The sequence below is a fragment of the Oncorhynchus kisutch genome, linkage group LG1, assembly GCF_002021735.2.
Source record: "Oncorhynchus kisutch isolate 150728-3 linkage group LG1, Okis_V2, whole genome shotgun sequence".
Classification (NCBI taxonomy): Eukaryota; Metazoa; Chordata; class Actinopteri; order Salmoniformes; family Salmonidae; genus Oncorhynchus; species Oncorhynchus kisutch.
Window position 1 is genome coordinate 49,910,548 of NC_034174.2, and position 14,883 is coordinate 49,925,430.

Here is a 14,883-nt window from a genome sequence, read left to right on the forward strand (position 1 = left end):
TCAGAACCTCACCCTTCCCCAGCTTGAAGTATACCAACTCAAATGAGGTGTATCTTGGAAGCACATGAAACACTCACAGAGGACAGAGCTCGAAGCATATCCAGAGCATGGCAAAGGCTTTCTGATGAGTTTATTTCACTACTCAAACAGAAACCTTGATCTTTCCAAATGTCTGTTTTTTTATTTCCCTCTTGAACTAAGAATGAAGATATAGACTGAAATGTTTCCGTTTCAGAGGAACGTTTTGGGTTTGGGGACATTGTTCCTCCTTTGCAGCATTCAAATCACTTTTGTATGATGTGGATGTCTATGCCGAACATGAAGACACAACTAAAGGCTACAAAGTCCCCCAAAATTAAACCTGTACTGTTTACTGCGCAGCAGTGGAGGCTGGTGACTTGTAAAAATGAGGAGGATGGTAGACTCTAACTTTAAATAATATTTATCTCAACTCCTAAAAAAAAAAGGGTAAATTCTGTCAGATTTGTCTAAAATCTTGAATTAATCAGGAATGAGCAGGGGCAGCTATACCATAGTGACTCCTTCTTCGTGTCCTCATTACATGTAGTGCAACAAGACCACTCATGGTCTGTAAAGTTCTCTACTTTTGATAGATTTAAACAAACAATATTGAAATCACCATGGTCACAATCATAAACGGTCAACTCCATCTCCCTGATAGATTAAGAAAGGATGTTCATTTTGGTTCAAATAGGTTTCTTTTAAATAGGCTTTAGAGTCATAAAGCAACTCAGGGAAAAACTAAATTGCTACTTTGTAGCTCCGTAAAACATAAACTCCGTCAGATTTTTGTCTAACGTCAACTCCGTCAGGGTGCTGAAAGATCTGATAGAATGATTATTTATGTATATATTTATTACTATTATGAATAATTTTCTATATTTTACAAATGTTAGTATTGAACTTTTCTTTTTAGAGACAAAAATATGTCTGTTTTGAGTATTTGTTGTCAACTCCATCAGTGGCATGTCAACTCCGTCATTGATGGCTAACCCCCATAAGATCGATTTACTTGTAAATATTCAAAAATATATATTTTAATCACTGTTCTGCAACATTATATATCCTTAAACTATTGAGGTATTTTCTGTGCTGGTCAAAGGGATAATCTTTGCTTTATAAATGTTGTTTTATGTTCTGAATCTAGAAAAATATGCCAAAATGCTAACGGAATTAGCCCTGGAGCATAATATAATGCTATAAAATAAAACCCCAAAAGGTTTGGATATTGTTATTATATATTTGAATAATCCCATGTTAGAATCAAACAATCAAGGCCTTTACACTTGTTGGACAATAGATTTAAGAATTTAAAAACAAAAACATTTGGAGGTTGTTCCTTAACATGGTTTGATAGCTGATACTTTGGTCTATCAAAATACAGTTTATACTTCAAATGTTGTTATTATTAAGAAAAAATATTTGTGGAAAAAGTTGAGATTGTCCCATCTTTCAAGATCTTTTCAAGTTACTGGTCGACTATGGTATTTATCCAAACATGAGAGGGCTACTTACGCAGTGATTGAATGACGTATGAGACATGAGTTGAGGTGTTCAGAGGCTTGACTTCAGCGCAGGACAGTGGTTGGGGTGTTCAGAGGCTTGGCTTCAGTGCTGGACAGGCTCATCACGGATGGATGGCGTTTGAGAAGAGCTCAACTCTTCCACTGAGGGCGGACAGGATTTTACTGGGAAGACAAAAAAACAATGACACAACACAGTTAGACAAAATAGCTAAGAATGAGTTAGTCCAAGCAAGAAGTAAAATTAACTTGGTGTAATAATGTGATTGTGTTTGTGTATGTGTATGTGATTGACTCTACATGCACCATGTAGAGCCAGTGGATGAGAGGGCACATGTGACATGGCTTTAGTTCATGTCAGGAGAGAATTGACACTGGGAGTAGAGCGGTCAAATACAAATAGCAGATGCATTGAGTTACACATGTAGGAGGGCAGAGGACCAGGGGCTTCAGTTCTTCAGATGGCCTTGGGTAGGCCAGGAGAACAGAGGACCAGGGGCTTCAGTTCTTCAGAGGGCCTTGGGTAGGCCAGGAGGGCAGAGGACCAGGTGCTTCAGTTCTTCAGGGGGCCTTGGGTAGGCCAGGAGGGCAGAGAACCAGGGGCTTCAGTTCTTCAGGGGGCCTTGGGTAGGCCAAGAGGGCAGAGGACCAGGGGCTTCAGTTCTTCACAGAGCCTTGGGTAGGCCAGGAGGGCAGAGGACCAGGGGCTTCAGTTCTTCACAGAGCCTTGGGTAGGCTAGGAGGGCAGAGGACCAGGGACTTGAATCTCCCCATCACCATAAAACACTTGCAGCTCTGTTTTCAGACATGAAAAAAAATGTCAAAAGGTCTGCGATAGGCTTGTCAAAACGTCATCTGGGAACTCTCTCTTGAATTAATCTAATACTACCATCTAACAACTCCAGGAATCGTGTGGTGTCCAAGCTTTTGTACCTCTGTGCTATCTGAGACTTGATGTTATCGTGAATTGAGTCATGCAGTACATTGTAGGTGTACCTGCCGATGCTTTTCCTCTGTTCATGATCTCTGGAACCTCTGTCATGCTTGCTGCCTTCTCATATACGTCGCTGAAAAAAGATTTCATCAAAAGTGAAAATACAAATATCTTCCAGCTTTGCCTTGAACTCATCTGCACATGACACAGTATCATCATCCATGGTAGGGTGCTCTATAATAGGGGGACGGTGTCCTTCCGTTGCTCACAATTTTTCGCAACAGGGTTGACAATTCTAGAAGTGAAACTCCAATGCGTTTGTGCATTTTTCGGCAAGCATGCACATCCAGCCTGTTCAAGCAACATCACCCTCTTGGTCGACCCCCCCCCCCCAAAAAAGTGGTGAAGCCTCCAAGTGTCACAAGGAAAACCTTATCTTTGAGAATGCATAGCAATGCACAAAGGTGGGCATTTAAGTCAGGAGCCATTACAGAAGCACCATCATAGGTTTGGGCAACAGGTTTCTCCCATGAACTTAAACTCTGACATCTCAGATTTCACTAAATCAAACACAGACTGCACATCTCGCCCACTTGACACATCAAAGTAGCCCCCCCCAAAAAAACCGTTCCTGAATAAAGACCCGATCGTCCACATACCTGATGATAACTGACCACTGCTAGTGACTGCTGATGTCTGTGGTTTCTCCATTTGCCGTGTGAGAAAAGGCACTGCGTCAACCTCTTTTTATCTTCCTTTTAATGGATGATGCGATGGAAGCTATCAAGTGATTCTGAATTGACTTTGACATCCCAGAGAAGACAGTAGAAAGGTCTATATGCTCAGTAATTACAGCATCATAATATGCAACTCTGCAAGCTCCTTGTAGTTGCCCTGGTTAGCAGAACTTTCCCTCTCATTTTGCCCCCTAAAAGACAACTCTTGCATGACCAAAAATGCAGTAGCGTCGATAAGACAACACCCGTTTCTTACCTTTTCGTTGTGTTGCACAGATGGAATACGCAGACCTTTGTCCATTACATGATCAATGCAGCTTTTTTCCAGAAGCTTGAATCTGATGTGGGCATCTCTTTCTGTGTACTCCAGAGAATGAAAAGGGTTCTTCAACAACAACAATTCACTGTACTATTCACTATCTCAATCTCAATCTATCCAACTCACCACACTTCTAAATCACACATGCATAGTATTAGGTTCCTTCTCTGATCCTTTGATTTGATGGACAAGTTAGTTCCTACTGCAAAAGCTTTGATTGGTTGGAGGACATCCTCCGGAAGTTGTCATAATTGAGGGGGTGAGGAGCACGAGCATCCTAGGTTTTGTATTGAAGTCAATGTAGCCAGAGGAGGACAGAAAATAGCTGTCCTCCGGCTACACCATGGTGCTGGCATAGAGTGTGTTGTTGAGACTACTGTAGACCTTCATTGCAAAACAATGTGTTTTAATCAGGTATTTGGTGACGTGAATATATTTAGTATAGTTTTATCTAAAGAGGATACATTTGTATATTTTTGGGGCAAAAAATATATAAAATCGGTCCTCCCTTTCCTCCTCTGAGGAACCTCCACTACCGTACAGTACTTCAAAGTTCAACATTTGTTGGTTGCAGATGCTAAAGTGATTTGCTTAGAGTCATTCCAAAGGGCCCAGTATAGAGGTAAAGGCCAAGATAAATAGCTGTCCTGTGGCTTGACATTTACTGTGTGTTGATATTTTTGAACGTTCTGCGGTTATGTCCACTTTCTTCAAACAAAGTGGTGCTGTCAACACCAGTGGAAGTGAAAATTGACACTGACCTCTGAAGCTACTCTCTCTCACACACACACACACACACACACACACACACACACACACACACACACACACACACACACACACACACACACACACACACACACACACACACACACACACACACACACACACACGCACACACACACGCACACACACACACACACACACACACACACACACACACACACACTCCTATTTGGGGATTTGCACTCTGGCAAACATACTTGCATTCCAATTTCTGCAATGAAAAAAAGGGTCAGGGTACAATGACATTATCATTCACTCTTTGTTCTCTTATCTTATATGAAAGTGAAATGAAATAAAAAGGGACATGTGTGAACATGTTTGTTGATGTGGGAGGTGACTTGAAACAAAAAACATCTCCTCTGCCCTGTCCCTTAGAACCCAGAATCTCTGGACTCGTCCATCCAGAGTGCCCTGTCGGCTCTGTTCCCACCCTTTGAGGTCACAGCACCCACCGTCCTCAGTCAGCTGTTTAGGACCATCGAGGAGCGTTTCCACGGTGACGCACTGCGCTGCTTGCTGGACTTCCTCATCCCGTCCAAACACCTCTTGGAGAGTGTGCAGCAGGCGGCGTGTGTGAGTACACAGAAGCACTCACGCATGCGCACACACACACGCACACACAGAATAGATGGAGTAACTTGAGTTCAGTAACAGTAAAACCGCAGGGGTTCACATTGTGGTTCTAACTGTATTGAAAAAAAAAGACATCAACAAAAGGTTTACTTGTCTGTCGCGGGATATATCCAAGCTGTTGTTTATGCTTTATGAATTTTCTGTGGATCCTAGCCAGACATGCAACTGAGCTGACATCGCTCAGCAAAGGATCACATTTGATTGTTTCTCCTCAAAGTGTTTAATAGAAAAGAGAAAACACAGTCTAGGATTCCATTTGTCTTTGTTTGAGGCTCAAGAAAAGTTGGGGTTAGGCCAGAATCTGGGGTTCAGTTTTTCATAACCACAGCTCAGCAGTGCACATATGAAGATGAATTTGAGTTATTCATCCTTTCCTCATTGCATTCCAGTCTGTAAAATGCAATTTAAAGTAGAAATAAGCCTGATTTGTTTTGGATTATAGTCTTCTCATGTCACATAATACATAGCTGAAGAACACCCCTAGTGGGAACCACAGGAATTTAAATGTTGGATCATTTAGTATTTTTTCATCTAGTCCAGCATTAACCCACCTGATTAAACTCATCAAGGGAGTTGATGATTGGTTGAGATCATTTGAGCTGGTGCTGGGCTGGAACAAAAAAAGTGCCATCCTTCTGCAGTACTGACGATGAGAAACTCTGACATAAGGGATCATAAATCCATGCAACTCACCCCCTCTCCAATCCCTCCCTCCCTCTCCCCAGGCTGCATACTCGGATGTGCTGTTCCGTTGTGAGGGCTGGCCCCTGTGCCTCCGTGACAGGACCGTGATCCAGCTGGCCCCCCTCAACCCTCTCCTGCTGCGCCCCGGAGACTTCTACCTGCAGGTGGAGCCCTTTGGCGAACAGGCAGCCCGCATTGTCCTCAAGAGTCTCCTGGAGGAGGGCTGCCACGAGGTGGAGGAGACCCCCATCCCCGACACTACTTACCCCTATATCTTTACCCTTGATTGGCTGAGGGAGGTGAACGACGGCCGCCATGGCACCCCGCTCTCCCACTGCCTGCTTTCCACCGACCAGGGAGTGATGAAGGTGCCCTGGGCGCAAGTGGCAATCCCCGAGTTTCTGGTCAAGCACAAGACCATGACTACATCAAGTGTTATCCGGGACGGTCCGTTTGAGTCACGAAAGTTGCAGATTCCATCCTCTTCCGACTCTACCGCTTCTGCCCTTTCTCTGGAGACCATGATCCTTCCTGCCAGGGATGGAATATCTGTGTCCTTGCGACTCATGGACGGTACCTCGAAACTAATCAAGGGTGACCATGAAAAATCTGTCTCCAAACCGCATGCCAAACCACTAGTCAAGCCTGTGGGCTGGGTGTCGCCCAACACCTGGGACACCAGCTGGAACTACTGCGAGATTGAAGGTGACTATGTGGATTTAGTGGAGTTCTCCAAGGAGAAAGAGTCTCCTGCGGGATGCAGTAGGACTCCCAAACCTTCTAATTCTCCCCCTTTGTTCAAACCGGTCAGGCCCCCTCCTCCTATACCACTTGGGAGCAGCACCCCTTGTGGGTGCACCCTCAGGTTTTCGGAGGAGCCTTGCACACCATGCAGCCAGAGGAGGCTAGGGCAGGAGCCTAGTGGGCATGAACTAAAGTGCAGGTACAGGGACTCTTACCTAGCAGCACTGCGCAACCCAGTTCCCTTTGAGATGGGGAGCGTAGGACTGCTAGCTGCTCTGGAGGAGTCCGGCTCCTGCGGAGGGGAGGAGTCGGGCTTCAAGGGTCACGCCAGAGGTCTGGGTCAGGATCACTGGGAGTGCTGTAACCACTATAAGGAGCCTATTGTAAGTCACGAGCCACACCAACATGGGCACTTTGCTAAGGAATCCCCAAACCTAAATCACATACCACACAAATCTAACAAACCTTCCTTAACTCACAAACCAGGAAAACATACTAAAGAACCTCAAGTCATTCATAAACTCTGCCAAGTGGAACCTCATAACCAGGAACTTCAAATAAACCACAAAGCCCATCAAACAGGACCTGACTCAATGCTAATGTTACCTCCAGTGGGCCATCACCAGGGCGTGGTTGATGCCTTTGACTGTGACTTCAACTCCAAGCCAGTTTGGAACCCGGAGGCAGTGAAAACCATTGGTAAACACAAGGCCAAGCCCAGGGCACTCCCCACTGTGTCCGAGACTGCCAGAGGAAGTCCTCTGGTCCACAAACTGAAAAACAGGAGCCACAGTGACATCTGTCCAGAGATGACCCCCATTTGTGTCCAGGAGGTGCAGTGTAAGAAAATCAATGCCTTCAGCCTGGTGTCCCCCAAGCTGGAGAGGCGGCAGTCTGCAAAGAATGGTAAGAGGGACTACTGTTCCCTTTACACACTTTTGTGCTGACCTGAACCATACAGTGATGTCTTTGGTATTGCGACAACATTGCAACATAGACTAGTATTGTTGTACCCCATCCAGCTTACTGTCTTGCTTCATAAATAGTGCACGTTTCAAAGGGACACTGAAACCATCTCTGTGTACACCAATTAATTTAAACTCAACCTCGGCCCCCTTTTGCTGAAGGGAGTGTGCTGTGTCGAAGGGGGCCCTTAGGCCAGTGGCTATTAGCTATGGTAGTAAACAAGTCATTCATTTTATGGAGAGAGAGTGGTGGTGAGGGAGGAGAAGGCACTGTTCCCGTTCCCTACACCCTCACACGAGGACTCATAAGGGCACTCAGAGGTCTAGCAGGGGGCTAGGGAAGAAAGAGAGGGGACTGTCCCCATTCCCTATTAAACCCTTCCTCCCTACACCCTCACAAGGGCCCTCCGAGGACTCAAGACTAATGGACTGGTGAGGGAGAGGGAGCACAGACGAGCCTTTGTTGGCTCTAGAAGAAGCCAATTAGGATGCTCGAAATCAAAGCCATGCTTAACAGCCTGGCAGTGTTTGGTTACAGGGAGACAGCATGTGCAATGTTTAAAGGCTTTACATAGTGCAACTGTGGCACGTAAGGTTAAGATTTGTATGAAAGACAGCCATTGAGATCTATGTCCCCCAAATAAATGCTCCCAATGCTAAAAGGTCAAATCTTGACCAGGAAGACTTTACAGTAGAGCGTTGTTCTTCAATTCTGGTTAGTGAGACATCTATTAATGCGTCACTGATGTCTCCTTCTGTGTTTATAGTATTGTTCAAGACTGTGTGCAGGCTTTTGTTTTATCCCAGCACTAAAATACAGTATGTGATGATTAGTTGTTTGGTTGGATGTGATGTGTTGGGGTTAGGCTAGAACAGAAGTCTAAGCACAGTCTTGAGCAACACGGATTAAGTTGAAATGATAAACACAGACGTAATCAGATACCTATTAGAGAAGATGCAATAAATGACGTGAACACATTCACTTTCTGGTTGGACAAATGTATCTGTCGTTTTTTTTTAGTTCAAGATCCCTCGCCTGGCAAAGTTGAAACGCAGGCTACTGCACCCTCCATCGGACCTGACACCAAACTCCAGAGTCCAAAGACCAAGCCCTCAGCGCCCCCAATCCTTCCCCCCTCCCCCATACACAGAGCTCCTCCATATCCTCCCTCCCAAGACTCCATCTTCAGAAGTATCAGTGGCCTACTTCACCTGGGCTTCGTCAGTCTACCAGGTATTGTGTTTGTTCTGCATGACATCCAGTGTTACCCAGTGTTGTCCAATAAGAAACACAAATGTAGCTACGTTGTTTCCTTATAGTCCACACTTTTCTTTATCTAACCTCTCCATGACACCCTCTACTGTCCCCTCCACCCCCAGGTAGCAGAGACAGGGTGGGCAGGGCCGTGCTGGAGGTCCATGGGAACAGGCAGGCCTGGATGTCTCCTCTGCTGTCTGCCCAGGAGGTGTGTAAAGTGCTACTTTACCTCCACTCCATCCCCAGGTAATACCAATCGATCCCTAAACATCTTTGGTGGTAGTTCAAGGGAGTTTATTGTCTGTGATTTTGAATAGGGTGTAGGTGATCAACTGGTTTGGGCCCAGTTTCCCAAAAGCAATGTTTCTGAAGTTGACTATCAATACAAAGTTGCCAATGTCTTTGCAACTGTTTCAAACAAGCAAAGGATTTTTTTTTAAATGAATGAAAACTGAAATGACTGCATGAGTTCTGTTTTGCAAATTGTAGGCTGCACTGTCTGTTATTTTTGACTCAATACACACTGATCAAAAATATAAACACAACAATTCAACAATTTCAAAGATTTTACTGAGTTACAGTTCACTATTCCCCGGACACCGAAGACGTGGACGTCGATTAAGGCACCCCTTCACACCTCCTTGATTCAGAAGCGTTGGGTTAAATGCGGAAGATACATTTCAGTTGAATGCATTCAGTTTCCATATAAGGAAATAAATGAATTATGCCCAACTCTATGGATTTCACATGACAGGGAACACAGATATGCATCTGTTGGTCACAGATACCTTCAATAAAAAAAGGTAGGGGAGTGGATATGAAAACCAGTCAGTATCTGGTGTGACCACCATTTGCCTCATGCAGCGTGACAACTCCTTCGCATAGAGTTGATCAGGCTGTTGATTGTGGCCGGTGGAATGTTGTCCCACTTGCTTCCCACACCCTGTCGTACACATTGATCCAGAGCATCCCAAACATGCTCAATAGGTTACATATCTATTGAGTATTCAGGCAATGGAAGAACTGGGACATTTTCAGCTTTCAGGAATTGTGTACAGATCCTTGCAACATGGGGCCGTGCATTATCATGCTGAAACATGAGGTGATGGCGGCAGATGAATGGCACAACAATGGGCCTCAGGATCTCGTCACGGTTTCTCTGCGCATTCAAATTGCCATTGATAAAGGGCAATTGTGTTCGCTGTCCGTAGCTTATGCCTGCCCATACCATAATTCCACCATCACTATGGGGCACTCTGTCACAACGTTGACATCAGCAAACCAATCGCCCCTACAACGCCGTACATGCTGTCTGTCATCTGCCTGGTACAGTTGAAATCGGGATTCATCTGATGAAGAGCACACTTCTCCAGCGTGCCAGTGTCCATCGAAGACGGTGGAGAATGGTATTGAAATTAACATTAAGTTCTCTGGCAACAGCTCTGGCGGACATTCCTGCAGTCGGCATGCCAATTGCACGCTGCCTCAAAACTTGAGACATCTGTGGCATTGTGTTTTGTGACAAAACTGCACATTTTAGAGTTGCCATTTATTGTACCCAGCACAAGGTGCACCTGTGTAATGATCATGCTGTTTAATAAATTTAATTTAATATTATCTTGGCAAAGGAGAAATGCTCAATAACAAGGACCTAAATAAACATTTTGTGCGTATGGATAATTCTGGGATCTTTTATTTCAGCTCATGAAACATGGGACCAACATTTTACATGCGTTCACATTTTGTTTCAGTATATTTCATAATGTGTAACAACATGTCTGCAATGATGTGCCAAATCTGTGATTTAATGCATTATTATTGGTTTAGCTTTAGAATAAGCTTCCACAATAGTTGCAGCGATATAAGCCTGGGCGATAATATCTCTCTAGGAGCTGATCCGTCATCGGTATTGTGTAATAATTCTAATGTTAAGGTAAGATTTGATTGGAGAAAGTTGATCCGAGATCAGCAATGCTGTTGTTTTGATGTAATCAGTATCAACAACGCATTTAGCCAAACGTTCTTTCATTGTGGTGTTATGGGAAACACGTTACATATTCGGACATTGTAGGGATGATGCATCGTTAAAACTCTCATAAGCCTAAATTCCATCGCTATCGGGAAACCGGGCCCTGTTCTGTCCACTCTTACCTTACTATAATTGTGATTCGTGCATTTGTTTTGTGTGTCCTTGTAATACGTATTGTGAACACACTATGAAATGGAAGTAAATATTCTACATCGTTTGGAAGACATTTAGGTAACCCTCATCACTTTTTAATGCATGCCGTCAAAACATTTGACATGGATTTGTGGCTATATCTTTTCACCACAGGAGGGCAGTGAAATACCACCAATCTTATGTCTCATGCAACCCTACTATGCCCTTTTCCAATACATTGATAATGTATCCTTCCTTCCACCCTTCCTTGAACTTATCAGTGAAACTGACATGGTTTGTTGTGAAATTGTTCAATCAATATCAGTGATTACTCCAATGGCAGAAGGAAGGAAGGAAGGAAGGAAGGGGGGAAAGGAGGGAGGAAGGAAGGAGGGAAAGGAGGGAGGAAGGAAGGATGGAAGGAAGGAGGGAAAGGAGGGAGGAAGGAAGGATGGAAGGAGGGAAAGGAGGGAGGAAGGAAGGAAGGAAGGAAGGAAGGAGGAAAGGAAGGAAGGAAGGAAGGATGGAAGGAAGGAAGGAAGAAAGAAAGAAAGAAAGAAAGAAAGAAAGAAAGAAAGAAAGAAAGGAAGGAAGGAAGGAAGGAAGGAAGAAAGGAAGAAAGGAAGGAAGGAAGGAAGGAAGGAAGGAAGGAAGGAAGGAAGGAAGGAAGGAAGGAAGGAAGGAAGGAAGGAAGGAAGGAAGGATGCAGTTGTAAAGTATTTGAACAGGGCCATAGTCTCCCACTTCTTAAACTGATGAAGAAACAAAGACATGTCATCCACTGTGTTCTCAGTTAACCCTATAGCTTTATCCCCAGCTGACACTGGTCTCGCAGCCGGAGGTGTTTAAAAGCCAAACGTCCTCATAATACACATTTTACCATCTAATCTCTTTACACAGCTTCAATGGACACACATTGAATTTCAAGATGACGGCTGTCTCGTTAAAACAGATTGGCCCTTTAACGTCGTTCCCGGGAATGTTCCTCATTTAACCTTTTAAGAGGCATCCAGTCCTGACAAACCACAATAACAACACTATTGCCCGCAGGCCATAGGCTGACTGCCAACTATCTAGTATGGATGTCTTCTAAAGAACAGACAGACCCAACTGGTAACCTAAGATGGAGCAATTACAGTGAGGCATGTGTGTGTGTGTGTGGGGGGGGGGGGACTGTGTGTGCACGTAGTGCATGTAGTGCATGTGCGTGCATGAGACGGGAGAGGGAGAGGGAGAGGAGAGAGGAGAGAGGAGAGGAGAGGAGAGGAGAGGAGAGGAGAGGAGAGGAGAGGAGAGGAGAGGAGAGGAGAGGAGAGGAGAGGAGAGGAGAGGAGAGGAGAGGAGAGGAGAGGAGAGGAGAGGAGAGGAGAGGAGAGGGAGAGAAGAGGTGAAACCACTAAAACCGTTCAAATAACACTTCGATCTGATGAGTGAGAATTCCAGGACAGTGTGAACAACTTTTAAATGTGCCACAACACGCTTCCCTGTTTTTTCTTTTCTAGAAAAGAGGTCCGGGACCTGGGAATGACAGTGGTGATCAATGCCAGGAAGATGCACCCTCCCTCCCTCTTCTACAAAGCCCTAATGATGGTTCAGGTTAGGATAATATGAGTCATCACATCACAAAATAAGTCAACTATTAAACCGCAATCCACCCATTTAGATTTGGAGATCGAGAGCGGATTGTGGAGTATCTTGCATTCTCAAGCACTGAGGTAAAAAAGACTATCAACAAAGACAACATGGCATAGATGACAACAACAGGTCATACAACAGAGCCATACAACACAAGCTATTGCTCTGAGTAAAGTAAAGCATCGTTGCTGCAGTTAATGATAGTTTGGGGATTGCTGTGTCCTGGGAAGTCCACAAGGAGATTTTGGTTGCTGCACGTGACTGACTTCACCAAATGTATCCTATATGAATTCATAGGGATTTCTGTCCACTGCACAGTAGTCAATTATGTCATTGATAATGATCTATCGTTTTCTATCATAGATATTTACCGACCATTTAAACACATATTGGGGACACATACACATGTGAATCCCGAGAGTGAAGAACACATTATGATGACCTTGCATGATGCCTTTGTCCGACATGTTTCCTTATTGGTCGGCCCCAAAGGAACAAGCCCTGAATGCAGTCCATAGTGTGCTGATACTGGTGGATAAAGACACAAGCCCTCGCCCTGAAAGACACCCTGGGCTACAGGTCAGAAAGTGCATACAGTACCAGTCAAAAGTTTGGACACAACTACTCATTCCAAGGTTTTTCTTTATTTTTACTATTTTCTACATTGTAGAATAATAGTGAAGACATCAAATATTTTAAATTACCCATATGGCATCGTGTAGTAATGAAAAAACTGTTAAACAAATCTAAATATATTTTATATATGAGATTCTTCAAAGTAGCCACCCTTTGCCTTGATGACAGCTTTGCACACTCTTGGCATTTTGTCAACCAGGTTCACGAGGTAGTCACCTGGAATGCATTTCCAGGTGTGCCTTGTTAAATTTAATTTGTGGAATTTATTTCCTTCTTAATGAGTTTCAGCCAATCAGTTGTGTTGTGACAAGGTAGGGTTGGTATACAGAATATAGCCTTATTGCCCTAAAAATCTGTCGTTCTGCCTCTGAACAAGGCAGTTAATCCACTGTTCCTAGGCCGTCGTTCAAAATAAGAATTTGTTCTTAACTGACTTGCCTGGTTAAATAAAGGGAAAATAATAAAAATGCCTCCTGTCAATCAGATGGAAGTGGTGACCTCTCTGAAGGCCCTGCACAAGATGGTGGAGGGACAACAGCTGACCTCTGACCTAGGCGGGAACTTTCCCTACAGCCACACTGATTGGCTGCAGTTTCACCAGGTACAGTATAATATTTATAAATGGCTTTAGTGGGCAAGAAATCGGTTTGGAAGTGAACTTGTTCGCACTTGTGTAGCTGTTGTCTTTGCTATTCTGAAGCATCAATCAACAAAATCTATTGTATCGGCGTTGTTTTGGGATGAGTCTGGATCCTAAAATCTTTTTCCTTTGTTTCAGAAACTGGTTTCCTTTGTGTCGGACTTGCAAGGGGCAGCCCATTTACTACATAGAGCAATCAAGAAAATTGATGGTAATCCAAAAACGGACACCGCCCAGGTAGCTCATTACAATTATAAATTAAAAGTCTATAGCATAATTTTTTCGGGGCTGATTTTTTTTACATTGTGTTGTTTTTGGTTCAGGATGTTCAGCTATCTATTCAAGATCAGAAGACCTCAATGAAAGAGGTTCTGCAGGATGCCCGATTGGTCCCTTTACAGAGAGAAGGTGGGGCCATTCTGACCAGAATGAGGAGAGAGGAGTTTCGATTTACCAAGTCCGACGACTACAGGTACTGTTATTTATCTAATTCATAAATGGTTGTGATTAACTGTGTGTAGCACCCTTAGAGATGGAAAGAGGGCACACCTATCTTTGATCACTTCTATGTCCCACCTACCCAGTCGACTACTTGCCCTCTGTTGCATTTCCCATTCTAAAACAGGCTTCTTGGCAAGTGAGCCCTCTATCCATCTCTATGGTAGCAACCATCTATGTCAGGGGTACTCAATTCTTACCCCTACGAGGTCCGGAGCCTGCTGGTTTTCTGTTGTACCTGATAATTAATTGCACACACCTGGTGTCACAGGTCTAAATCAGTCCCTGATTAGAGGGGAACAATAAAAACAAAATGCAGTGAAACTGGCCCCGAGGTCCGGAGTTGAGTTTGAGGGATCTAGGTAATACCAAGGCAGCCTTTTTTCTGCCAGAACACCACTGACCACACATAATCTATCAAGTTGGAGAGGTAAGGACTGGAGTGAATGTTTGACAACGTCCAACTCTCATTACAGGGATGCCTTGGACTCGGTGACGGTCCTATATAACCAGGTGGAGGAGAATGTTCACACCCTGGTGATGAAGTCCAATGAATCACTACAGTATCTGGACTTCCTGCTCAAACTCAGGGAGGCGGAGTCAAATCTTAACACGGTAGGTCAGGAGGTTCTAAACTTACAGAACATTCAGCTAGAAGTACTGTATATTGTGTAGTACATACTTTCGTCCTTGTCACTAAGGAACTGTG

The 14,883-nt window shown here is 44.2% G+C and overlaps 1 protein-coding gene across 3 annotated transcripts in view; it reads left to right on the forward strand.

The window, feature by feature from the left end:
* LOC109891923 (uncharacterized) overlaps positions 1–14,883 on the forward strand; it is a 53,947-nt gene that overhangs the window by 18,564 nt on the left and 20,500 nt on the right. For 2 of the 3 annotated variants that reach the window (XM_031826457.1, XM_020484383.2), the window contains exons 2-11: positions 4,696–4,893; positions 5,679–7,287; positions 8,368–8,580; positions 8,727–8,850; positions 12,268–12,361; positions 12,893–12,979; positions 13,521–13,637; positions 13,815–13,913; positions 14,000–14,148; positions 14,651–14,789. In XM_031826457.1, coding sequence (XP_031682317.1) covers positions 4,696–4,893; positions 5,679–7,287; positions 8,368–8,580; positions 8,727–8,850; positions 12,268–12,361; positions 12,893–12,979; positions 13,521–13,637; positions 13,815–13,913; positions 14,000–14,148; positions 14,651–14,789 — 2,829 coding nt within the window. The remainder of the gene's footprint in view (positions 1–4,695; positions 4,894–5,678; positions 7,288–8,367; positions 8,581–8,726; positions 8,851–12,267; positions 12,362–12,892; positions 12,980–13,520; positions 13,638–13,814; positions 13,914–13,999; positions 14,149–14,650; positions 14,790–14,883) is intronic. The other variant, XM_031826461.1, reaches the window with a different exon arrangement.